The sequence below is a fragment of the Syngnathus floridae genome, chromosome 1, assembly GCF_059516105.1.
Source record: "Syngnathus floridae isolate MCC-2025c chromosome 1, RoL_Sflo_1.0, whole genome shotgun sequence".
Lineage (NCBI taxonomy): Eukaryota > Metazoa > Chordata > Actinopteri > Syngnathiformes > Syngnathidae > Syngnathus > Syngnathus floridae.
Genome location: NC_142413.1, coordinates 11,862,310 through 11,889,807, shown reverse-complemented (window position 1 = coordinate 11,889,807; position 27,498 = coordinate 11,862,310). Strand labels below are relative to the sequence as shown.

The 27,498-nt window shown below is 39.6% G+C and overlaps 1 protein-coding gene across 3 annotated transcripts in view; it reads right to left on the bottom strand.

Annotated features, from left to right (window-relative positions):
• gria1a (glutamate receptor, ionotropic, AMPA 1a) overlaps positions 1 to 27,498 on the bottom strand; it is a 101,797-nt gene that overhangs the window by 6,466 nt on the left and 67,833 nt on the right. For all 3 annotated transcript variants that reach the window (XM_088369825.1, XM_088369833.1, XM_088369839.1), the window contains 10 exons: positions 25,307 to 25,360; positions 21,772 to 21,930; positions 21,240 to 21,407; positions 20,324 to 20,428; positions 20,078 to 20,188; positions 17,432 to 17,638; positions 16,671 to 17,116; positions 5,616 to 5,814; positions 4,979 to 5,226; positions 2,213 to 2,327 (listed from right to left, as the gene is read on the bottom strand). In XM_088369825.1, the coding sequence (XP_088225951.1) occupies positions 2,213 to 2,327; positions 4,979 to 5,226; positions 5,616 to 5,814; positions 16,671 to 17,116; positions 17,432 to 17,638; positions 20,078 to 20,188; positions 20,324 to 20,428; positions 21,240 to 21,407; positions 21,772 to 21,930; positions 25,307 to 25,360 (1,812 nt within the window). The remainder of the gene's footprint in view (positions 1 to 2,212; positions 2,328 to 4,978; positions 5,227 to 5,615; positions 5,815 to 16,670; positions 17,117 to 17,431; positions 17,639 to 20,077; positions 20,189 to 20,323; positions 20,429 to 21,239; positions 21,408 to 21,771; positions 21,931 to 25,306; positions 25,361 to 27,498) is intronic.

Below are 27,498 nucleotides of genomic sequence, written 5' to 3'. Positions count from 1 at the left end.
TTGGCCACAGGTGAACGCAACACTAAACAGCTTGCATTTAAAGAGCAGGTCACGTGTACCCAATGTTTTGACCAACGTTAGTGTGCATGTATTCATTGATACAGAAAGACGCAATCAATGTATACTATGAGACTTACAAATCAAGAGATGTCAACGGAAGTCGCACACACATGCGCGCATACACACACACGCACACACGTACAAACATAAAAACACTGACAAACAGACAAATATCCCCATAGGAACATATTCAAGGCTTATCAGTGATACAATTTAAATGGATAACGCCATAATTTATCTTGCAGCGATAAGGTAGACTCAGGTGACAATAACTACTCTCAGAACCACAAGGCCATCTGCACAAGTTGCATGTAACAATGCAACATGTACTAAAGTGTTAATTTGATGGCAGATTTGGACTTCATGAGGACATCTTAGAGCCACATGAGTCACAACCATTGTGCTGTGCAACAAGCCTATAGCCACATTGGTAAAATCTGAATTGTGAGTTGTGTTTGATCACTTGTCCAGCGATGAGTAAATTAAATAATTATGTTTCATGACACAGGCCACACATTAAATGTTGCCCCATGCCTTTCTAATATACATGCATATAATGACTAATTTTAAGCACTCAAACAAATTAGTGTTTTTACTATAAGTCTGTTTTATGGCTGAGTAATGTTGAGCTGCATGTTGAAGCATTATACGGTATAATGAAGTTGAGTTTCATATTGGAAGGTTGTTGTCAAATTATGTGTTGTGACGGCTGCAGGTTATCAGACTAAATTGCAACAACATGATGATTGTCAGAGTCAAATTCCTGCTGCCAAGCAAAATTTATGCTCATTAAATTATCTTCATGGGCATTAATAAACCCTCAAAATAAATGAGATTCATGCCTCAATGCTATGCTGGTTTCTGGTTTGTTTTCTTGGGATAAACACAACTGGCGCATTTGTTTCCCAGCAACAAAAAGAAGTGGGTATAAAAGAGTACTGTTTGGAAATACAAGGTAGTTGGCAAATAATCTCCGAGGCGTTTTTCATAAGAAAGTCTATCAAATAATAGAGAGAACTGGCTTCTTGCAGAGAATGAAAACAAAGTGCAAACACATGCGATATGAATCAGGGTTGAGTTTACAGACAGTGGTGGAGTACGATTTTGTTCAGCAGTTAATAATATGATCTTTTGACCTTTGAGCAATTTTAAAAACTGAAATGCATGCATTTGCTTTTAAAGTAGTATAATTACAGGATAGTAATCTTGACACAAAACAAAAACTATTTCAAAATTATACAAACATCAACTATTTTAAAACCTAAGCCATCAGATTGCCAATAAAGTACGTGCCCGGATGTAAGGCAATAATTCAAATGTGAAAATTACAAATGGCTGAAAACGTTTTTTTTTTTTTTTACTGTACTGTAGTAGCTACGTATAGAGTGCACAATTGATCAGAGGCCTCTTGGCCTAGATTTAGGGCTGGGCTAGGATCAGGAAAGGGTTGTGCTGGGGGGTACTGTGAGGAGACAGAATCAGGATAGAGACTAACCTTTCTTCCGGAGTCCTTGTTGCCACATTCCCCTTTATCGTACCACCATTTGTTTTTCAGTTTGTCTAAGACGGCTTGCTCATTGAGTTTCAACACCGCTAGGTTTACTGGGATTCTTCCAACCACAAAGAAATAACATAAATAACATATTATACCATGTTATTTTATGTTATTGATTCAGAAACATAGCAAAAAACATTCACACGTTAATACTTGAGCTGCGCTACGGTTAAAGAAAGAAGAAAGTATCACATCACACACATGCACACCCACACAACCACACACATAAATACAGATGGCATAAACATCATTAGGAACTTTGGAATCAAAGTGATATGCATTAATACTCCATCTAGCTTGTTGTGCTTGCTCCCTAAGGCAGTAGATGTGTATTACTATATCACTTTGGGTAACCGGCACACTGCACACCCTCCTTTGTCCATCACTGATGCTGATTGTGCTTTGAACAAAGAGTTTTTGAACTGAATTTTGCTTTAAATACAACTGTTGTAGCATGTAGTTTTTTTTAATTTATTTATTTTTATCATGGAATGGTATTGCAGTGAGGGTCTGCTGGTTACCCCCCTCCCCATACAAGCACCACGCACCCAGTGGTGGTGGTCGGTTAACCCCAGGGGTTATCAAACCGGCTCTGACCTTGGAGTCCCCGCCCCCGCTGCCGCACTCTCCCTTGTCGTACCACCACTTGTTTTTCAATTTGTCCAAGAGGCCCTGCTCGTTCAGTTTTAACACTGCCAGGTTTACAGGGTTTCTTGAAAATAATATGAAACGATAGCCATTAGGAAACACTCTACTGTAGGCGACAGAAATAAGGAGGTAAGAATCATGTGGTGGTGGTGATTATGACAACATTGACTTATTTACTAATTGAAGCTCCTGCATGTAGCTACTGATATGAAGCAGGAGCCCTGGCTTTAAGATGCACACGTTTGAGATATGTGTGTTAATTGTACATCTGCAGTGGGCTGAAATGCTGGATGCCCATAAAACAATCGAGTCAGGTTTTACCAAGGAGCGGCCTCAGAGGGAGACGCAGCAGACACTATAAATGGAGATGTCTTGGATGCGGAAGTCTGTCTACAGATGGCAATTTCCTTTCAGTGACGACAGCGTGTGGATCGCTATGGTAACCGCCAGATCGATATTCAACCCCAAACCGCCTCCTAGTGTATTAAAGCTCACAACGACTCATTTATCAGCAAAGCCAAATGTACTCGGGCCCTTAGAAAGACAGTCAGGTTTTTACTTGTAGAAAACAAAACTGAAGAAAATTATGGGACAGACTACAGATGATGTTTTGAACATCCATCATCATCATCCTCATTCAAATCATCTCCTTTGTGGCTGCACCCTCCCTCTGGTGAGCGAGTGTATTTCCTGTCGCTGACGAATGCAGACAAAGACACTCCTAACTCACAAATCATAGAAAAGAAGAATCAGCAATCAGACTTTGATTATCATACGAATATCTGCCGTATTTTCCATCAAATTACTGACACGGCAGCTCTCACTGCAGCTAGATTTTTTTTGTAGCTCTTCCTTTCTGACTGGATGCAGGAAAGTCTTTATTTGCAAGCCTCAGTGTACAAAACAGCTGTAGGGAATACAATCGCAATAGCCTCTGAATTGGTAAAACCCGTGAATTCTTTCTCAGTCTCGCACTTAGACAGAAAGAAAGAAGTCAAAGTGCATGGACACGGATGGTCAGGAAATTCGTTTGTTTGGTCACTAAATTCAAGACCATCTGATGTCCATTAAGGGAGGTGGGATGGGATTAACGGGCTGGCGGGCATGTTGGTGGCAGGGGATCATACATATTCAAAATGTATGACAGGACATCAAGACAAATAAAAAACATTATATCGTCAGCAAAAGCAGTCAGCGCCTTCTGCAAAAACAAGAGTAATGTCATCTGGGCAACAATGTGAGCATATTTTCGTAGCTTTCCAATTGGGATGGGCATTTCATTATATTTTTGGAATGAGTCAATGTCGATTATTATTGTTATTTTTTTCAATCTCTCTTTCTGTATACTGTTCCCACTAGTTGAGTCCGAATCAAACGCACATCTGCTGGTTGCAGCTAAGTAAAACTTGGACTTGGTTGCTACAAGACACGATGAATCAACAGCAATTTATGTTAGTTGAATATGCCCATCCCTACTTTCCAAAAAAATGCATGCATGTCATTATTTCCTCTTTACCTGAAAAACAAAGGGTTTATTTGTGTTGTTTTTCAGATTAATAGAAAATTACGCATGCATTTCAAACTACAGTGCATTGATGTTTTTCAAAAACGTATTTGCTGTCCGCTGTGCTGAAAACATCAATTAAAAATCACAAATTGCTTCTGTGTGGTATCACCAATCTGTTTGTGGCACCTTGAAAGCAAAAGGATTAAACACCACATAGGGAGAGAGCTTCTGAAGGTCCTCAGCAAATTTACTCTACAATGTAGATGACTTTGAAAAATATTTCAACACTTGACTGGCACTATTGAATCCCATTCTAGTCTAATTTAAAAGATGCTGTGATTGAACTACTCCAAGCATTTCTTGTCAGTTTTATCTGACCTTTTGGCTGTGAATCAAGGTGGAAGCCCAAATGAATCCTTTGCAATTTTGAATGAAATTTCACCATATGGCTCCTTTCATTAAAATGAATGAGCCTTATTAGTTATGGATTAAAGGCTTCAGATAGCACTGGCTGCAGCTCTCCCTCTCTGCAGCAGCAGAAGCATGAATGGTTGTTGATGTAATGCAAAATGGCAGCTGCTGCACTTGGACATTGATGGCAGAAGAGCATTCAGCATACATTATCATTAGTTACATCAATTATCACACTTAATAGGCCACATATTCAATTTGGTTGACTCGACACTCGCTGGTGTGAGCCCTGACTTAAGGCAGGTGGCTGCGTGAATGTTCTCTTCACTGGCCTCCTGCTTTGAGGGTCCGTTGGCTTATGATGGACACATTCACCTGTGTGAATTTTTCTCTGTGCATTAAGTGCGGTTGCATTACATGCCATAAAATTGAGAGGATAATTCATTCCCAAAGCCACCAGAACCGCTCATAAGAAAAACGTGTAATTCACTGAAGAATAGCATTGCTCAACTGCATTTAAGCAGGCGCTCACAAGTTTGAGTGTATTATTTCCTAAAGATACAACACTGTGTTTAAAGAAACAAACAGACCTGAACATACTTAAATTAACCAATTAATGTAACTTCACTGCTCTATAAATCAGTACATGCGTAATCATGTCATGATAAGGCAATAAAAATGAAACAAAACAAAGCATATCATGGTAGAATAAAAATACACGATTTAGCTCATGCACAAACTTAAATAAAAGCTTCCCTGAGCTTTTATTCAGCTTTGCTGCAGTGTCGGGGTTTTACCTGAGAGGGGATCCCTTAGGAGTGGCAATGCCATAACCTTTTGAGTCCAGATTCCCTCCTACTTTCATTGTGTCACAGGGCTTCCTCTGCTCTATATACTCATTCATGGTGGATTCCAGCAAGTAGGCATACTTTCCCTTGGATTTCCGAACTCTTATGACACCCTCGTCTGTGGTCTTGACGAAGACAGATGGGTCGGCAGCCTTCATGTAGGACCACATCTTCTCAAACACAGCGATTTTAGATCTCTAATAGAAATGATTAAACAAGTGTTAATCTGGGGAAGGATTCAAAGTCATTTGGAATATTCACACGTGGCACATTGCGTTTATCAACGAGTCTTTTCTAATGAAAATCTTCTTGAGCACAGTTGCATGCAACATACTAAATGTTGTTGCAGAGTACGCAATGCACACAACGGGCAATTTTGAGTCTTCAACTGACCTAACATGCATGCTTTCAGAATGAGGGAGGAAGTTGTAGTACGCAGAGAAAACCTCATTCACCAGTATACAGTAGCTACAATTTTAAATATCTTATTTTTGCAAATGTTAAGGGAGATACCTTTTTAAAATCTTTTTTCATAAATCAAGACCTTAATTCCAAGACACATTGTGAGCATGTAGGGAACTCTTACCCTGAAAAACTCTTTAGTTGAGCCAGCATCCAGTGTTCCATAGGCAATCTCTGTTTGCTTGGCCAAATCTTCAGCACTCTCTATAGGGGACACCATCCTCTCCACAGTTAGGAAAGCCGCCAAGTTGGCAGTATAGGATGAGATAATGATGAGGGTGAAGAACCACCAGACACCTCCCACAATGCGGCCGGACAGGGAGCTAAGATCAGAGAGATGACATCATAGGATGGTCAAAAGTTAGTGTTAAATCACGGAACGGTTAAACAGGCAGCATTTGTATTTGCTTTCCAGGTACATAAAAACTTGAAATATAATAATTATAACAAGCTCCAAATTTCAGGAAATATTGGAGCACATAGACTTGAACTAGAGTCAAGTGATATATAACTTCATATTTTCCTTCATATTCTATGTAATTTTAAAAATACATGCTTTATGGGTTTTAAATCCGGATTATCAGTGTAAAACCTTTCACTTCCTTCCCCCCAGTGAACACTTTAATTATTTTGACAGTGTGTTTTGGACCATTATCTAGATGAGGTTTTCATCATCAAATTCCGATTTGTTTGGTTGCATTTTTATTTATTTCCAGACAACATGCTTTTGTAGAAAACTGAGTTCATTTTGCTGCTCCCATTATCTGATGAGCCTTTTTTTTTATTTTTATAAGGCCATCTCATCCGTGGCCTTCCTATTTCCCTTTTTATGTGTGGTTTATATCTTTATCTTTACGTCTGCACTTTTGTTCATATTCATGACCTTCACTCCTGCCCTTTGCTGATTCCATTAACAGTTGTTTTTTCTTATAGGTTTCAACATGTTTCTGCTCATCATGACTGTTGTTTTCCTTCATCTACCCATTTGATGTCTGTTACTTATTCCACAAGGGGTTAATCACTTCTTCAAGGAATTACAAACAGTTTTCACCAGCCACGCCCAATGCCTGCAGTATGGCATTACAACCCGTTTTCCCTAACCAGGGCCAATGCCTGCGGTATGGCCCTCTTCCATTTTCCAACCTCTCTGTTTCACATTTGCTGGTTTTTCATTCATAGACTGCTCTTTGCTTTTCATGTAGCTAAAACCTTCAACCAGTATAAATTTAGTCTTCAAGGACAAAATACAACAGAAGCTCCTGAGTCAAATCCCTGCATTTCCTTGCAGTACATCTTTCTATAAGCAGGCATTTTGAACAACAATGCTTGTTGTATCTGTCAAGTGCAATGGCACAAAGCTGGCGCAATGAAAATGACACATATCTGAAATAAAGGGAGGATTCATGATTGCACCTTTGTGTCAGGGCAAACTGAGTATGCACATGAAGAGATTAAGTTGGAAAAGAGTGAGAGAGTAAAATGTGATCATTTCAGATGCTTTTTTGATGAGGGCTAGATGATGAAAGCGCAGCCAGTGGAGACATAAAGTTTATGGCAAGGCTTTGAAAAATGTAAATGTGGAGAATATGGAGCCATCTGCACAGTGTGTCTGATGATAGAGGAATGTCCATCTTAGCTTCCAAGACTTCAATGTGGGGGAGAAACAGTCACAATTTTTTTCCTGTCACTTCTTTCTAAAAAAAAAAAAAAAGTCTCTAGTACTTTTGCTTCCAATTTGCATGTGATTATAAAACAAATTACTACTGTAAAAACTAACATGCAAAATGCTAAATAAAACATTTTAATAATAATGTTTAAAGCAGTGATTAATTGGGTGTGCCTTGAGGAAATGATTAATTTTAACTTAAATAGTCTGGAAATTATTAAAATCTATGCAACTATACATGCTTTATATTACCAGTACTAGTAAAATTGCCATATTGGGATATGAAGGTCTTTTAAAAAATCTTTCACTGTTTTTGAGGCAAAATTACATATCAAATGTACTAAAAAATGTTGACTGAGCCTGGCATGTCAGGCTCAACACTGCTGGGGTGTCGCATCAAATGCATTTTTTGAGGCGGGGCAAACTTGAACAAACTGAGCAGAGTGGATGTCACATAAAAGAAAAAAAAAATCCAGGTTGACGTTTGAAAAAAAATGCTTCCACTTCGGTCAGCTGTTGAGGTTTAATTGCCTGTCCTGTTTTGAACCTGATTTATTGCAGAATGATGTTAACAAATTATTGTTTCTCACGTGCCATTTTTGAACAAATATGATTTTGAATGACCAAAGAGTGACGTTGCGCACTTCACCGAAAATACCCGACTTTGATTGGGTGGTTCGCTTTGAACTGAAGCCGAGCCGCAGTGAATGGGGTGGTTTCCAGAATCACTTATTTAGTGTGGCTTGCCAGGGTAATCGCTGCTTAGTATCGGTGACTACTCACGAATTGAGTATTGGTTTGACAAACAAAGTGGTATCAAACATCCCTTGTAGAAATGAATACCTTTCTGACAGTGCCAAACAAAATTGAATGCTCTTTAAAAAGGCCACATCCTACAACAATAATCTCATTAGATTGCGCTAAATTGTTGCCAATTAATGTATGCTATAGGAAGACAAACTTCCACTATCGTATGGTAAATATAAAGGGAGTATATCCTATGAGCCGGCGGAGTCTGCGGAACTGCTAAAATTCTGCGGAACTGCTAAAATTCTGCTGATTAAAGCACAGAATATGATTAACACTTTTGGGGAATGCAAAAACAAGTGGGAGAACAGATCCAACGAGGAGTTGGCTTGCTTGAGAGACAGACAGGCAAACAGACAGTCTGAGGAAGAAATGACAGAGATTAAAAGTAAACTCCTGCTGCTGCTGGGCTCTGGAGATGCCAGTAAACAGCTGTCTAATCCTTTTGCTTCAATTGCCCTTTTTCTATCCTGTTCGTTCCGATGTTCATCCCTGCATCCACCCACAATTTCCTCTGTGCCCACCTTTCCTTATTTGCTCATGTGCCGGAGTGCTGACAGGGCTTTGTTGTGGTCCACACCTTGGCACCGACACCGAGGCATTCAAGTGTGCACACACTTGCTCCCAGTTGGAGTGTGCTTGCAAGTAAGTCACTGCGAGAGAACAACCAGGTCACTATTTCCATTCTGTGTGTGTGCGTGTGACAGCAGTCCTCCATGCTCAAAGAGAAGAGCACCTGGCACACCCAGACCTGTTTGTTCCTTTTTGTTTCATCCCAAGCCCATTCCTCGGAGCCTCTCTTGCTCTCATCAAATATTAGTGCAGCAGCGGCCTAAGAGCCTTGGTAAAATTAAGCTGTCTCATTACTGTAAGGGAACACCTCCAAGTAGGACTGTAATTTCTTAGCCTCGTAACAGCTATGATTAATCAATTATTCATTACGCCTCTTTCTTTTTTGAATTTAATTTAATGTCAAAAAGAAATGGTAATGGAGGAAGAGCTCGGGCACTGTTTATGGGAACACAGCCGTGGATGATAAAGGCTAGAATGATTAATTGATAACTCATTTGGAAGGCATTTCATATAATCAAAAGTAGTGAATTAGGAATGTTAACGGCAATTAAACATAAAGCTTGTTGCTGCATGCAAGTTAAAGTTATGAGGGGAGCATTCTGGCCTCCAGCTGCCAATAAGATTTGTGTCATACCAAAATGGTTCACCCATTATCACCTACATGGATTATGTAGCTTCATCCTTTCCCCATGCCATAGAAAGTCCTCATTTGTACAATATCCAGTGAAATGCAAATGCAATAGGTGGCTGCCTTGAAGTCCATCACTATGGGAATACTTTCTTCAACAACAAAAGCCCTGCAGATACAATGTATGTATGTCAAAGAGTTTCCAGGAGCGGTGTAACAAAAGATGCATTTGAGACCAAAACTCGAACCATCAGTCAGTGTAGGCCAGATGATCAACCAGAATGTCTACAAATAGATCCTGTGACGTTTGCTGCATTTAGTGTGTGAGAAGAGGCAAGAGTTGTGGCAGGACAACTCATGGCTGCTTCACCATGACAACCCACTTGCGCAGTAACCTGAGTATGTGACAGTTCCTCATAGAGTCAAACATCACAATGGTGGAGCAACCTCCGAACTCATCCGACCCCGTTCTGTGTTTTGTTTTCTTTCTCAGGCTGAAGGAGGTCAAGGGACCCATTTTGAAGAAGACATCAAAATGACAGTGATGTTGGAGCTACGCAGGATCCCAGACAAAAAAAATATCCTTCCTGATGTGCATGAAGGTGTGGTAGAGAAGGCTGGGGAAATGCGTTAGACTACAAGGGGATAACTTTTAAAGAAAAGTAATTGGATTCATTAATAATTGGCAATTGTAGTTTGGATTTTCAGACATACTTTGGATACGTATGCTCAGTGTTTGTGTTCCACTGCTGCAAGAAGAGATTCCGCAATTCCCCCGGCCAGCCTTTTCCATCAGATATGTATGTGGTAATAAGCAGTGACTAATAACTTTTGGAAGAGCATAGAAATCAGCCATATTACAAACAGATTTGGAAGTAAAGAGTTTTAAATTAGAACAGAACGCAATTGTGTTCCCTTGCTGTGGTCCAAAATATCATCAGACTCTGAAATGGCACGGCGTAGTGGTTTGTGCCACACAATGCTTTTAGTGCTTAATGAAGTGACGTTAAAGTTGCACTTAATGAAGTTTTTCTCTCTTTTTGTTTCTCTGAGGAATATAAGACCATGAAACAAGCTGTTGTAGTAGAGGCAAAGTGCACAAATTATTGGAGAGTAAGTAAGAGTTAAGAGACCAGGTTATTTTGCTTGGCTGCTCACATTTTTAGAATTATTGTATCCCAACTAAAGCAGAGGTTTTATTTTCAAGACCACACTAATCAACAAACTTGAGCTGGTACGAGAAATAATGATTTCATAAATATCCCCTCCTCTAAGGTCAATATTAGCATGCTACTGCTTAGAAAAACAGAGTATGAAAATATTGCTGCCAGCATGCTGCAGCTGCACCGAAAGATGGTAATAGCATTTGTTTTCTTCAGTTGTATGCATGAAACATGACAGATATGGGCTGTGCATGTATGCTGTACAACTTTTGTCATCATGGCTGCTGTCTTTGGCTCCCAGTGAGAGAGCCAAAACCACCAAATATCAAAATCATAAAAACATTATGTAATTCACTCATTATATGAAATAATCAAGAAATTAGCTATGTAGCTGTACCATTGTGTTTTCATACACTGGGAGAAAAGCCCGTACTGCTCTTCGAAGAACATCTTACTGTTGCCATGGTAGCCCACACTGCACTCTAAACAGCACAGCTGAGCTGAGAGAGTCTTTAGTGATCTAATTTTCTGCCTCGCTCTCTGCAAGTCCAATAAGAGCAACCATTCCCGTATGTGCGACGGAATTGCCATTATGGTGGGAAAACTCCCATTAGGTCCTCTTCTTAAATCAGTGGCTAACAGATGCATGATTGACTGATAAGCCATTAACATGCCACCACAGTTGATTGCAGCAAAGCCCAGTGCTGCCTTAAACAAGAATGTGACTGTGTTTTAAATGCAGATTAGATATAGTATCCGTCTCAAAAGGGACACCATCTTTGTGAAATCCCGTTGGGGTTTGTATATCTGGTTTATGTGCTGGACTGGTTTCTGAGCGAGCGTGCATGTCTGATCACAAGTTGTGTGCATGAGTTTTTTTTTTTTCCCAGATAAATAAAACACAAGTGACGCTGAGAACCAAAATGAACTCTTTGTATGAATAAATCATTCCTCCCCATACGCTGTGACAGCAACTCATAAATGCCACTATTATGCAACTCGGTGAAATGTAACTCGATCTCAAATGTTAATTATAATGACACTAAAAACGATAACAGTTGTGCATACTGAGATAATCAATTCACTTGAATGAAAATATTGTTTGTGCTTCTCTATTTATTGCCAGGCAGTAACCATAACTCATAGTGTTGTCTCATATGACTAACATTTTGGTGGGTTAGTAACTTGAAATAAATCAGCAGCAGGTGGAATATGAAAAAACAATATCGAATATTGTAAGCAATCTCAATCTGGTTACTAATACATAAAGCAAGAGAGTTAGAGAGAAGGAAGAGAGTTAAAAGCTACCCGTTAATGGTGAAACATTCAACACTTATTTTTTATTACAACTGTGATTGTTTCTTCATATATGAAGAGAAACAAAAGTCATGAAAGAGATGGCCATGATAAAACATGATTGTAAGTTGTGTATATGCAGTTCAATGAGGCAAAAGTGCATTGCAATAGATTCTGTAATTGTGCAATCAACCATTCAAACATTCTGTTTTGTTTTTATACTGTCAATGGATGAAACACATCTAATTTTTATGGCATAATAAACCTTTAACAAAGCATGTGTTATGTATAAAATCTGCCCATCAAGCAGTCTAGTTAAATAACAAGTAGAGCTTTACCTGAATAAAACACTGTAAAACCTAGTGATGGGAAAGTGAAGCTTTAAGATGATTCGTGAACCAGTTGTTGTATTCATTGAGCCCTCTAGATGGCACTTGGTTCATCCAAGGGGTGAAAGCACACTGACTTGCTATTTCTTAAACCCTTTTCTTTCAACTAACAGTGCTATCAAGAGGAGTAAAAAAATACAACTGGTTTGTGAAGCAAATGTTAAGCTTCATTTCCCCATCATTGGAAACCCTCTGTTCATTTAAAATATCTAACAAATAAGTTGTTTGAAACAAACAAACAAACAAACAAACAAACAAACAAACAAACAAACAAACAAACAAACAAACAAACAAACAAACAAAAACAATCTCACTGAGTAGCACAGCCCAACTGAGCACAGCTTGCTGTAGCCCCAGGTGTTGACAATTCAAGACCCTGATAGAAGTGTGATGGCGTTGTTGGTGATCGGGAATACGTAGCACCAAACGTTTTGATAAGAGAAGTTTGAGCTTTACACAAGTGATGTCAGAATTTGGTCTGCATTTTCTGCAGTAATTCAGACTTGTTTCAGGAGAGGGTTGGACGATGCCAATGCTGGCCTTTGTCACCAATTATGTTCATAACCTTTATGGACATATCTTGTGATCTCCAACTCTCACAGAAGCGGTTCGTCGCTGAGTGTAAAGAGGTTGGGGAGAAATTCAGCACCTCCAAATCTGAGACAGGATCAGGGTTGATGGTAGTAATTTAGTACATTTGACTGCGGGTTTGACCAGCAGTATGCAGTTTGCCTTAAGATGGCACCAGTGACCATGCATTTTATGTTGCATACATCACATACAATGTATGTTCACTGTATATTACAACATCTACGTATGTGTTAACGTGTGAATGTCTTTAATGGGACCAGGGTCACATAAACACACAGGCCAAAAGTGGGACAGTGGGTAATCGTCTGTGTGGAGGCGGGCTTTTCAATTCAGCTGAGCCTCACTTTGTTGGCATAGCAAAATACATATCCACACATAACAATAATAAAATCATTCTCTTGGCAAACAGAGGTGAACAGGTTTAACAAGAAAGTGATTCAGCCATGAGGGGCAGATGGAAAGCCTACTTGAGTCATTAAAAAAAAGGCACAACTGGTGGAAGAACAGAAAAATCGATGGCTGGAGAGACAGAAAGAAAAATGGACATGGATGGATGGATGATAGATGGATGAGGGATGGATGGAGGGATGGATGATCGGTGGAGGTGTGTGTTTGTGAAGGGCATTCAGCCATCTGCAGAGATAAACAGAAGGAGGACCCAACAGCGTGGACTGCGGCCTATGGGAAGCCTGAGTGACAGTGCTGACATTTAGAAAGAGCACAGTAGACTGAGAATAAATAGCAGGAGCAGCAGAGTGTCTAATGAACAAACATGCACACAAACCACACACATTTGTGTATCACGTTAGTGTTTGACTAAGTAACACAGAATGCCTACAAGCATGTGTAAATACACTCATCATACAGTATAACAACACTCACACATGCACACAAACAAGTGCAGTCAAGGGAATTAAGGAACGCAATCTCCAAGTAATCTAAAACAGAGACGATGTCCAATACTGATTATTGGCCTTCAGTCTCTGATTAAATGTAACAATGGAGAGCTTTCTCTGAGCTCAATGTACCTAAAGAACATTCTGTCCTTGCCTATTAGAGCTAAAGGATCAGTGATTTGTGAGCACCTACACGCACATAGTAACTACATCCGACATTAAATGTGTTAATTTTGTAGGCTGTGCGAGATGCAACACACAATGAAAAATGTAGGGACGGAAAGACCTGACTCAGATTTTGTGAAATTTAAAGATATTCCTCTTTTGCTGTTGTCCTTTTGTATATTTCTGAGGGAAATATTAGTGTTCATACACTGCACCTACTTCAGTTGCCTGTTCTGAAAAAAATAAATGAATAAATAAATAAATACATGAATAAATAAACAAACGAAAGACGAGCCGAACTTCTTTGGGATTTATTGGAGACAATTTAATGTTAGCAGGTGTGTGTTGACTAATCTAATATGAGTTTGAAAATGAATGGCTAATTCTTCACACAGCCTCATGGCAGTATTGAGTGGGCAGACTTGTGCAACCGGATTATTTGAGTTGTTTATTTTTACTGCCCCTCTTCACCTGATCCACACACAAAAATCAGTTGAGTTGTACAGGTTATAAGTCACATAAATGGTGGAAAAGGCTTTGAAATGATTTATCTTGGTCTTATTCTCATAACACAAACCCTGGCATTTGGCCTGGGGTATTCACACTTTTTATATCCTCTGTAGATTTTGTCACTTTGAAGCATATGGTCATTTAAACTGCAACTGGGAAGTGAGCTCCTTTCCTGCTTGTCTACTTTACTGAGATCAGTGTAGAAATAAACCTAGATATTCAACTAGATATATCAATATTATTGTTATCATAATATTATAATATTATTACATAATATTATATAATATATATACACCGTATTTTCCGGACTATCGCAGATTTTTTCATAGTTTGGCTGGGGGTGCGACTTACACTCAGGAGCGACTTATATAGGAAATTATTAACACATTATTAGTTGATCATTAACATATTACTTACTTACTTACTAGTATATCATTTCCAATGTTATTTTCACACTAAGCCGCATAAGGGCGCTCTAGGACTGTGGAATAATTGGAACTGCAACCGACGTGTCTGACGTCAGCGCCGCATCTATTTCCAGAGTCAGCTGAGTTGTTTGTAAGTGGCACAGTGGACGAAGATTTCGATGGATTTATTGATTTGGGGTGACACCGATGGTTCGATAAACTTGTTATTTATGGTATAGTAGTTATTTTACTTATAGTTTATATATAGTTATATAGGCCTGTGAAATAATTGGAACCGCAACTGACGACGAGTCTGACGTCAGCGCCGCATTTACTTCTGGAGTCAGCGGAGTTGTTTATAAGTGACACAGAGGACGAAGATTTCAATGGGTTTAATGATTTGGACTGACACAGATGGTTCGATAAACTTATTTATGTTATAGTTATTTGCATAACGCTTAATATGTTACGTCTCAGTTCCTCTTTTTTGTGTTTATGTAACGTTAGCATACCGTACCGTTCAGCCTGTTGCCTATTAATGTCTGTTCTTGGTGTTGGATTTTGTCAAATAAATTTCCCCCAAAAATGCGACTTATGCTCAGGTGCGACTTATATATGTTTTTTTACCCCCTTTATTGTACATTTTATGGCTGGTGTGACTTATACTCCAGAAAATACGGTAATATTATTATAATATTAGACAACAATGGGTTTGAACCCAAGCTACCACAACCAAAAGACTTTCTCAACCCCCCCCCAAAATATAGTCCTAAATAAGGGAAACATCCATGAAATTTTAGCCTCACTGTAGTGAAGAGCTGACAACAATGAAGACAAAAACTTGCAACATTTGACTAGATCTTACTGAGAATACTCCTGTGAAAATAAACCAACACTTCCCTATTATGTACTTGTGCGCGCTGTTGAGGAAGGGCTTCGAGGAATGAATATTCGAGTTTATATAAATCCAAACAAAACCGAAACAATAAGATTTAAAATCTTGCAAGAGGGCTCATCATGCTTTAAGGGGCTCCATTTACACTCACCCCTGTGTGTGAATGAGAGCCATGCTAACTAAAGTAACTGGGTCACCCAAATGTTTAAGGGGAGGGCAATTCCCTCAGGCCAGTACTAAGCGAGGTGAAACATTCACTGTGTTGATATTCTAGCACACATGGCAGTATGTGGCTACCCTGCTATATTGGACACGACTGCACCTGCTCAATACCGGTGTGTTTGAATGAATGTCATATTTGTTGCTAAACAATGCTTCATCAATGACACACACTTTCCAAAAGCGTAAGCGTAAGGTCAGAAATAATCAGAAACATATTTGTGTGCATGTAATCAGAAATGAAAGTGACTGAAAGAGGATGGCAAAATTGTACCTGCAAGATACTTGGCAGTGAAATCTGATGCATTCACTGGCAGCTCCGAGAGAATAAAACACCAAGCACGAAGAACAAGGTATTGCCAGACAAAAGATATTTATATATATATATTTTTTTTATAAATTAAGATCTCATATCAAATCCATAGCTAGTCTGGCATTTGCATTTATAGGTCATATGTTACCTGAAGTCATGTACGTGCTGTAAGGTTTTAAAAACAATTGCGAAGCTGCAGGTCAATCAGTTTTTCCCATCTCATCAAAACCTTAGAGCGCAATTGGCATAGCCTTCATCGTAGATGGATTAGACATACATATATCCAATTTTGTATTTATAAATAATGCACATCCGTGTTAATGTTTAAAGAGACAAGAAGCTCCTGCCCTATCCTCAATCTGCTAGGTCAGACTCACACGAACAGTGATAATACCAGCATAATCCTCTCCGGAAAGCTCAGAATGTCGACCTAAGAGTCTTTAATTTCAGACACTTAATGAGATTTTTAATTGGTGACCTTTGGAGAACGCTTTCTTGCCACTATGTATGAGAGCACTAATGGGAGCAGACAGAACATTCAATACTCCCATCAGGATCTGTCACTATTGTCTTTCAAAGAGTTTGAGTAAATCAAGAGTGCAAATAACCGGTTGATCAGTTTGAGTGACATGCAGTGATCTAAATGAAACAGAGGTCTTACCGTGGTGAGATATCACAGCCTTGCTGCATGAAAGCCCCCAGTGAAAACCAAAGGGAGTTGAAGATGCCAAACTCATTGGTCTGCTCCGGACTTTGCTGGTTGGAGTTTGGTTGGGTCGTTGTTTGGCCCTGCTGCAAACCGTTGGAGCCCGCCGCCTGAGTAGGGCTCTGTGGCTCTCCTCCTTCTTCGTAGTCATCTGCGTGCCACTCGTAGGGGCTGAAGCGACTGACAAGGAACAGCACCACACTGACGCCAATGTAAGCAAACACTATGCACATCCAGATCTCGTAAGCCAAGGGGTCCAGAAATGAGAACACTCCGGGTTTGGATTTGGTGGGTTTCTTGATCATGATAGAGATGCCCAGAGACATGAAGGGCTTGGAGAAGTCGATGACTTCCTCTCGGACTAGGGTGATGGTCAAAGGAGCCACAGCCACGTCTGCTTTCTGAGGGAGAGAAAATTCGCAATGCACATTTATTTTCATGGATTACAACATTGGTTAAATTACATTGTATTTTCAATACACGACCCCCAATATTGAGTTATGCAAACCACACCAACCATCTTTCATTCCACGAAAACATGACTGCTGTGCATCTAATCAAAGTAATAAAAATGGAAAAAAAACAGCAACAAAATGGACACAGTATGTAAAATCAGTTAAGCTCCTCCTTTCAACACAGCATACTCGGAGCCCGTACCCTTATTACCAGACAAGACTTAGAAACAGATAAAACTTCATGCGAAGCAATACACTCACCCCATACACAAGTTCTCCAACCATGCCGTTCCACATTTTGGTCTCAGGGTCTCTGGCACCATACTTGCCATCCGAAACAATCTTCAGTTTGTACTGGTAGCCAACATGTTTGGCTATCTCTGCAGCCAGCTCGACAATGTAGCCCTCATACTTATCATTCCCAACAAGCTGCTCATGTTTCTTCTTAAGCATCACATATGGCGATTCCTAAAAATACACAGCATAAAAAGCAATGAAATGACGGAATGACTGAAATGCGTATGAAATAATTAAAAATTGCTGAAACAAAAAGTCTTTGGCTATATGACTATATTGAACAAGCTGTAGATTAGTGCAGTATAGCGAGACATTTTTTTTTAGAGTTGATTTAAGCAGAGACAGCATTATGCTTCATATTAAAGCTGTGAGGACTCTTTGCAGCACAGTAATCCTTATGAAAGGAATATTATTGACATGAAAATGTATTTGTTTCTCTGCAAGAATTGGAAGCAACATTAATTAAATGACATTACATCATGTTTATTAGGCTGCATCCTTTGAAGGTACGGTGTGTAATTAAGAAGCAAACAATTAGTACAACAAAGTGACACATGAACCAGAGGGGTCAGTGAGGTAGCAGAGGAAGACAATATCAATGATTAGACTTGGTCTTGGAAAAAAGGACGAGTGTGTGTGTGCGTGTGTGTGTGTGTGTGTGTGTGTCTGTCTGTCTGTCTGTCTGTCTGTCTGTTTTTGTGCACCTGGGGGCCTAATTTTGCCTTTCTGCATTTCACATAAATTTCCAGGTCTGAGAAGAATTGTACATTAACCCTAGAATGACCACAACTGGATGTATTTTATTGTGCTGAGGTGAGGAAACGCTGTTGCCATATTATGCATAAAGAAGGAAGCAGGATGATGATTTTCTTCCCTTGTATGTTGTCTAAGTTCTATTCTTTATGGCTGAGGTGATCATCGTTAGACCCCTGTTTAAATATCAACACCCAAAGAAGAAAAAAAAAGCAGGGCATAGTGTAGCACTTGAAATGATGGACATAGCACGCTTGAGAATACCCATGTACAAACATATACATACAGTGTTGCAAACTTAGCAATTATATTTAGTGAGTTTTCCAAATCCTCAACAGGTTCTTATTTTTAATCAAGCAACTCATCTAAACTTTGGTTCCTAACCAGCAGTCATCAGTGATTTTTTATTAAAGACCTGTTTTTGAATAAGATGAATTGCAAAAAAAAAAAAAAAAAAAAAATCTACGGTACAATTTCAGAGTGGAAGCAAACTCAAAGATGCTGAATGCTTTTGTTACATTAAAGTCAATCTGTTTCCTCCTTCAGATCTCCCGCTCACAGGCTGTTTGCACTTGCAACTAGTTGCATTGTAGTCAGGTACAAAAGTTGCAAATGCATGGTGGTGGAAGCACACTGCCTCAAGCAACAGCTCAGCCAGCAAAAGTTAGAAGGTGTAAAAGCTCTGCACTGCAACCCCCCTCAGTTTAATAAATGTTAACACCTAATGTCCTCTTTGGCTTTGAGGCAAATATCCCATTTATCTTCTCAAAAAAGGGGACACTGGTAGAAGATATTGTCAGAGAGTTTGTTTGGCTCTTGACTGAGTGCAACATTCATGCTTAAAGGGGGAAGTCAACCCCCCCAAATTTTCTTTGTAATAATATGTTCTGTGCAGCCTAACTAGTTGAAATAAAATGTTCTGATGTTTGTGGAATATAAATAAAACAGGGAAAATCCACTTGTTTTTATCAATTTCAGGAGGCAGCTGTTTTGCCACTTTCTGTCAAACGAAAATGAAATCACTTGCCAAATCTCAGGTCGTCTCCCCAGTTTTCTGAAACTGAGCCACAGTTTGTTGTGACCTGGCAACTGTGGTGTGGTTTTCTGGCTGGATCCATTCCAAGACTTGTAATAATACATGCACTGATGCTCAGGGATAAAAAAAATCCATACTTGAAATATACCATATATCGAGCCAGTATACAGAGAAATGGAAATGAGCTGTTGACAACAAATTTATTCTCTGGTATCAAATTTTCCACACAAGACAGAACCAGAGAACATACTGCCAAGCTAAAGTTACATCTCCAAGGTTGTGTGTGTGTCTCTCTATTTATGTGTCTATTTAAACCAGGTGATCTCAGAAATGGTCATAAATTTCAAGGGGATGTCAGAGATAACCTTGCTGCTTTACTCACAAATCTAAACTAGTATAAAAACACATCTGCAGCTTTATCTCTTCCAGACAAGGTCACTGAAAACTGCCAACTTGAATTCAACTAGAGGATCGTAATCTAAAATTTGAGCACGCTTGTCAAAACCTTTACTCTAGAAAGTTTGTACAGGCGCTATTAGGTACTGTTGGACCCACCCTTCCTTCTAGAATCTAGAGTTATTGATACTAGAACTTGCTTGAATCTTTGCGGGATTTTTTGACTGCAGGTGGTTTAAGAGTCCAGTATTTCCATTCACCAGTTTTTCCAACACATGTATTCACAGGCGCAGCGGTTGATTCTTTCAGAATCTTGCTGTATTATTCACACGACTACATGTTTGCTCGGTATCATCTTGGTCGTAAGAATATGTTTTTTCGGGGAGGCCGGCTAAATGCCCTGGTTCTATTGTCCACAAACTCACCAAGATAGTTGTGACAATGTAAGTTCGGTTCTGAAGGCCATAGGTGTCATTGCTGCCTCTCATGAAGCTTGCGGTAGTCACATATTTCTCATCTTCATTCCAGTAGCCAACCTGTAAAAGGAATGAATTACTTTCTTAACTTTTTAAAAAACAGGTCCTATATTAATCCTGAGGATTTTACACTTGAAGAACTAATTGCAGATCCAGTATAAACAAGCATATTAGAGCAGCCGACATAATGCTCACCTTTTTGGGTCCTGATGGAGCCAGTTCCATTACACTAACAGTGTAGTTGGTTCTGCGACCTTTCTCGTTGAATTGAATGTGACCAGTCAGTCCATCGATACGGACCTAAATTTGAGCGTCAGTAATTGACAAAGTAAGAAACTGTACCATATATACTGGAGACAGAAGCACAATTTTTCTCCATGTCACAAAAACAAGTGTCTGTATGGCAGATGTCCCGGACGGCAATGTCTGCCTCCCTACGGAGGTGAATGACAGACGGGGCGTGTGTCCACGTACAGTCCAGTGTTTGTCTTGGCGGAATGATGGAGTTAATTGAGCGAACACAGCTTCATTCCACAGACTATCCGAAGGCAGATGGCGAGATTGACACTGACTGGGCCTCTGCACAGCCGTTCTGCAGACGGAGCCTCAGGCTGCCGGCATACATGCATGCTATTACCTGATATGTTCTATGTGGTTTCAAGTCTATTATGAGTTTCAGAGAAAATTAAAAAAAAAAAAAAAATTAAATGACATTTTTAGTCTGTTGTTTATTTCAGGAATTTTCTCCGTTTCTTGATAAGAGCACATGCTTGTGTGTGTCTGTATGAGTAAGAAGCAAGCAAGAGCAAGTACACTGTTTCCTTTTTCATTGCCAAATATTACATTTCTAAACTCAATTGCTGATGTCTTTTTCCATGATGATCACAGCTGAGTGTTATTGCCTGCAGACATTGTTTACCAGCCTTGATGTCACTTTTGATACTGGGGACTTTCCTACAACTTCATGTGAACTTTAGATGACAGAATGAGCCCTAATTTGCTCAGCCAGCCTCAACTCAGGAGCTGTTAGCCCATGTGCCACTCAGGGACGGCTGTATGACTCTCGAGGTTCGTGTGTTTGAATGCAAGGCTTGTATGTATGTGCGCAGACCTGCTGCAAGGCTCTTTGGATGTCTATGCCTTGACCCCATGGAGCTGGTGGGTTGGCAAGGCATTCTCCAGCGTTGCCCCTGCGCGAGATGTCTATCCTTTGTCTCCTTAAATTCTGGAATGCTGTTGACATGACTTTTACGCCATCATATGTTAACGCTCCAGTGTACTGGAAGATAATTAGAAAAAAGGCAGACAATTTTGGAGACTGTGATGTGAGAATATCAAATAGCTTTGGAGAGTGACACACCTAACTAGACGGTCAATACCACATCCATTCTTCCATTTGCATCCACAGTTAATTGCTTCACACTCATTCATTATTTTTGCTGGCTAAATCCATCGTCAGATAATTTTATTGCACAACTGAAGCATTTTAAATTTTAAATGGGACTCTATCATGCAAAATTTACTCTCACACAATTTTACACTTTCATGACCTCTCATTGACTGCCACAAACAGTAGTGAATCGAACAACTCTTCTGATTTAAGGAAAATGATTATAGATGATTATAGCAAAGATTGCAGTTACTTTGAGTCCAGTCTTGGGCATTTTGGAATCCTTGTTGTCAAATTCTATCCATTGCTGGACCACCCTACTAACACTGGGCTCTGAGTTGTTGACCAGCTGGAAGCCGGTAATGTTTGCTCCACCCTTCCGGAGGTCTGTCAGGTCAATGTCCAGGAAACCCTGTGAGGGGAGGCGGACAAGCAGGTAGAGTGAGAGCCACAGGCAGTGACGCTCACCGGTCGCAATATTAGATGCATCTACACAATCGAATGTCGCAAGAGCTGTATTAACAATTTTGACAACACAAAACTAAAAAACAAACTATCTTAGTTCATAGCATTTTATTTTTGTTTTCTCCTGCATTAACCTTGTTTTGCTAAACTAATATCAAACTAAAGAGGTGAGAAAAGATGTTGCAAAAGAGTTAGTTGTTTGTCTGATAAAGCTAAAACAGAAAACTAGAAGGAGATGAATATTGCAGTACCTCATTTCGTCATAGCAATCATTAAATATTAATGGCATCCTGAAAATGAAATGCACCTCTTTTGCACTTGAAACGCAAGCTTGTGTAAGAGACTCGCTGTCTCTCCTCAGGGACAAAAGTAGTGAGAAAAAAAAAAAGGAAATCCAAGTCCTCAAGTGGAGTTTACAGAGTGAGCAACTTTTGAAAATGATCGAAGCTTACAGGCCACAATGCACAAAAAGCAGGCAATGTCTGTTAGGGTTGAGAGATTGTGAGCACCACTCTAACAATGTCTTCTTCAGTCAGAGCATAATGGACTTGGCTGTAATGATAGATGCAACGTCTACTTCCTCCCTATCATGTGAAGAAGGCTATTTTTATAAAAGGGACAAAGGCAAGTCAGTAAGAACCAGAGAGTTGTGATTGAGAGGGAAGTCCAAGGGAGAAGAGTTTTGACTGATGAGATGAGACGGTGCCACTCTGATTGATAGAAAATCTTTCCCTCTGATCTTTTTGGTTGAATCTCACGTCAAGGTTTCTTTGGGCTCTTTCTGTCACAAGGCCATATGCCAAATGGAACTACCGTATTTTCCGGACTATAAATCACAGTTTTTTTCATAGTTTGGCCAGGGGTGGGACTTATCCTCTAGAGCCACTTATGTGTGAAATTATTAACACATTATTATATAATTTCACATGCTATTCTCACACTAAACTGCAAGAGGGCGCGCTAGGCCTGTGTTGGCAATTGACGATGTGTCTGACGTAAGCGACGTAGAAGAGAAAGTGCCGCATCTTCTATCTCTGGAGTTAGCGGAGTTGTTTAAAAGTTACACAGAGGATGAAGATTTCATTGGATTTAGTGATTTGGAGTGACACGGATGGTTTGGTAAACTTGTTAGCATGTTATTTGTGCTATAGTTATCTGAATAACTCTTAATATGTTATGTTAATATACAAGGCACGTTCTCAGTTCGTTGTTTATGTCGCGTAACGTTAGCATAATGTACAATTGTTCAGCCTGTTGTTGCCTCTATTCTATTTTTATTTTAAATTGCCTTTCAAGATGACGTGTCTCTTCTTGGTGTTGGATTTTATCATAGAACTTTCCCCCAAAAATGTGACCTTTCCTCCAGTGCGACTTATATATGTCTTTTTCCTCTTTATCATGCATTTCATGCCTGGTGCGACTTGTACTCCGGAGAGATTTATAATCCAGAAACTACTTTCTAGTCCAGACAATAAATAAATGATTAATCATTATTTTAAATCCACGAGACAAGGATGACTGAGTAGCTTTATGTGGTACTGTTTTCATGATTTTTTGGGGTCTAGTGAAGGTTGGCATGGCAACAATTGCAACATGAAAGCCAGTTCATGCTTCAATGGAAGCAAATGTCACCACCTGCTCCCTTAAGTATGAGCATGCTGCCAGGTGTCCTTCTTCTTCCTGCACTTTAACAGCAAATTCTGGAGAAAAAATAGTCAACTGAAGAACGAGTCTGCCTTAGTCACAAGGCTAGAGCGGTTCATATCTGAAACAACAGCGATATATAAAAAAAAAAGGCTGAATATAAACATTGGTCACTGGACCGGTCAAAAGTATGTGTAGATGCCATTTATTATTTAATAGCGAGAGTGAACAGTGATTTAAGTGCCTTTAATGAATGTTCGTATACTTTTCTGTGGTCTGTATAGTAATTGTTTTGGGTAATTGCCAATTTAGTGTGTGTTCAGGCTGATATGCAAGACGGGCATGTGATAATGCAGGGTAGCTATGAGTCAGAGGTTTTTCTGTGCAAATGTGACCAGAAAAAGAAACCAAGGCATTTCATTGACGTTTGCTGCTGTATCTTGCTCATTAGCTAACATTTTATTTCATATGTTAGATTCTATAGTGAATCTGTATCTGTCACATTTGTGACCCAAATTTGATTTGAAAAACAAATCGCACCTGGCATCAATACAAAGTCTATTGTTTCCCTGGTGCAGGGTCAACCTCTTTGTTCGATTGTAAAATAAAACCTTACCGTGACAAAGTTGCTAATAAACCAGGAAATATATTGAGGTGCTCTAAATAATTTGCTTCCGTATTTGTCATGTAGACTATATGTTCAATTTATATTTAAGAGCTTGCACAAATACTCGTGAAACCCAATTCACCAACTTTGGTGCTCAAGCAGTCTCTTTAGCACCGGTCAAGTACACTTGGTCCAGTCGGACCATCTCATTCTTGTCAATGTGAGAAAATGGAAAGAAAAGTAGCACAAACATTTTAATGGCCGGTGTTTGAAAATGTTATTCATGCATTCAAGGCAGACAAGCAAGATTGAGCCATTCCAATAACTGCAGTGGTGAGAAAATGTTTCAGTTGCAGCATATTAATGCTGTTATTACTACAATGTCAATTATTCTCTTCCGTGTCACTGAGTGAATGTGAAGAATGCTGTAGGGTGATTTGCAGAGAATTAGCATGTCAAAAATGGCAGTAGTCAAATTGAGCTAATGGATCTAATCTTACACTACATTGACTGCCTAACCTTTGTCATCGTGCTCACACTGTGTCAATATGGCAAAATTGTTTGCAATGTCCATCTGACTCATAACAGTGACAGATCTGAAAAGACATTTAAAGGCGGAGCTCCATTTGCTTTGCTTTTAGTGTCCAAGGCTGTGAAGGACAACTGCTGTCTGATTGGTCAGTAGGTTATATAAATGATTTCCTTCCAATATATGTATGTCTTTCCAATAAAAGATATTTTGATACATATCTTGATACATATGTGGAACAATTCAACTTAGCTCGACTGGATGCATTCACATCTTTTATATCACAACTGATTTCCCAACTAAATTGGTTCTTTGTAGCATAGCTGAGAACCTTTATTTCAGAATTTTATTTAAGTGCTAGTTGGATGTCACCGTGCCCTCCAGTAGAGAGAATTTACAGCAGCAGTTACTTTAATTGAAAAATAGCAGTGATTGCGTTTTCAGATCGGACGCCCCGGACGAGCTGGTTCTAGTCCATGAGCTGTACCGACATCACGTCTCCACAAGATTCATTGTGAAAAAGAGAGGAAGATGAATGCTTACCAGGTTTGCCAAGATGTAGTGGTAACTCTTTGCATTCTTGCCTTGCTCAACAATCTGCAGGAAAGAAAAATAAGAATAAAGGATGAAATGACCCAGACACAACACTGTGCTGTGCAAGCGTAGATGTGAGAGTGAGCCACCGTCAAAGTAGCATTCTATACCTAGTTGAGTGTTCATGACAGGCAAGCAAGAAAGTGGGTCCATACAAATTAGAGCAATGGCACAGAATGAGAAAATAGGTCAACCTTCAACGTTGGACAGACTGGATTTACATTTATTATTTATTTTCCAGAACGACCTTAGTATGATTATCATCAGGGATAATTAACATGCTCTTATTACTCTTTGACATTTTTAATGATCATTTTACAACTACCACATTTTTTATAAATATACAAAAGGGGACAACTTTTTATGGCTATATAAACTTATGCATGTAGTTTTGGTATGAAAATAAAACAACAATGTCAAGCTTTCTTTTTTGCAAAAGCATGTATGAGTGCCACACTGTCATGTGACAGAGGGGCTACTTTACAAAATAACCATGACCCCATATGAAGTTTCTATGCATAGAATATTCAATCAATTATTTTGCTAAATCATGAAACAGTGAAATGTGTGTAATTGTTTTGTGGAGTCTTACTATTTTACTATCTATTTTACTATCTAGTTTTAGTTTACTATCACTGAGAGCTCTCGTTTGATATTTGATGTGTAAATTCATAGCAAAATCAGTGGAACATCATGATGATCAAACAAACAAGACAAAAAATGTGTAGCATTCATTTCTCATCGCCATGGCAGCACACAGCATAATCATACTCGCCTTTACTGCTGACCGGTCAGCCCCACCCCAAGGGTCAGGCCAGATGAAGTAACACATCAGGAGGTGTGGAGCATAGTGCCGACATCAATTTATTCATACATGTATTTTTGGCCCCACTTTGACTGACGTTTAAATAGGCTGCCCTCTCGTCATTGAGGCGCTCAAGGCAACTCTCGTGCCTAAATAGAGACAGTGTTTTACGATTCAACCACTGAGTCTCATTGCCGTCAGCAAAGCATTCTGAGAAGTCACACGGATTAGGTCTGAGCGGACAGCTCTAGTCTAAATTCGTGCACCATCCAATTAATATTTCTTACAGTCAATAAGCAGCTCATTCATGTGTCTACGTTGAACTAGTGAGTACATTGTTGCTCCTCTTGCTCTCTCAGCATTTTCCCCTGAGGGGGGTGAGCATTTGTTTTATGTTTAGTGTGCGTACGCATGTGTGTGTGCACGTGCGTGTGCATGTGCGTAATACCGCTGCAGGTTATGGCAGAAGGTGGCATTTGTTATTAATGGTGACCCCAGCACAAGGCGGGCCCTACGGTCAAGCCTCGGGCAAGGAAAAGCAAGAGGCAGACACCCGCACGTACACACATGCACACACAAACGCACGTATGCATGTATGCACACGCACGCGCACACATACACACGCACACAAACACGGACTAACACGACTACACAAACATACAGGCAACAGTTGGCTACCAAATGCAAATTTTTGTGACATGCGTGCCCATTAATTACCCATGCAAATTCATGGCATTCAGACTCTGGCCCCCAAAAGAAAGGGCCAATATTTTTCTAGTAACAATTCTGTCACCAAGGATGTTCTCCAAGGAGACTACATTAACATTTAGCTGCTATGAAAAGTCATCCTTAGTATACTGCCAGTGACATTATCGTAAGAGAATCTGTGTACTGTAAGAGATGAATGAGACGAACACGGGAGTTTAAAGGGTGAAAGAGGCAGGCGGGTGTGTATTTGTGCGCACCACTGCATATAGGTGCCAGAAACTCTGTGGGTGCACCACTGGGGCGCCATGGAGACGAGGACCAGATTTGGATGATTGATGGTGACTGTCTAAGTGGAAAACTTCTCAGTCCGGGCTTCTGAAAGACGATGAGAACTGATGCAATAACTAACTGTTGACCAGGCCATCAATAACATTCACGTCCAACTAAAATAGTCTCTACTTTATGTGTGGGTGTGGATATGGATGTGAATGTACAGTATGATTCATGGGTTGTTGTGACAAAAACATGTTTACAAGTGTGTTTCTGCATCTCATGATATGCACCATCCTGATACAAACGTTTGTGTGTCTGTTATTTAGTAGTTTCACTATTTGTCTGCATTTTGTGG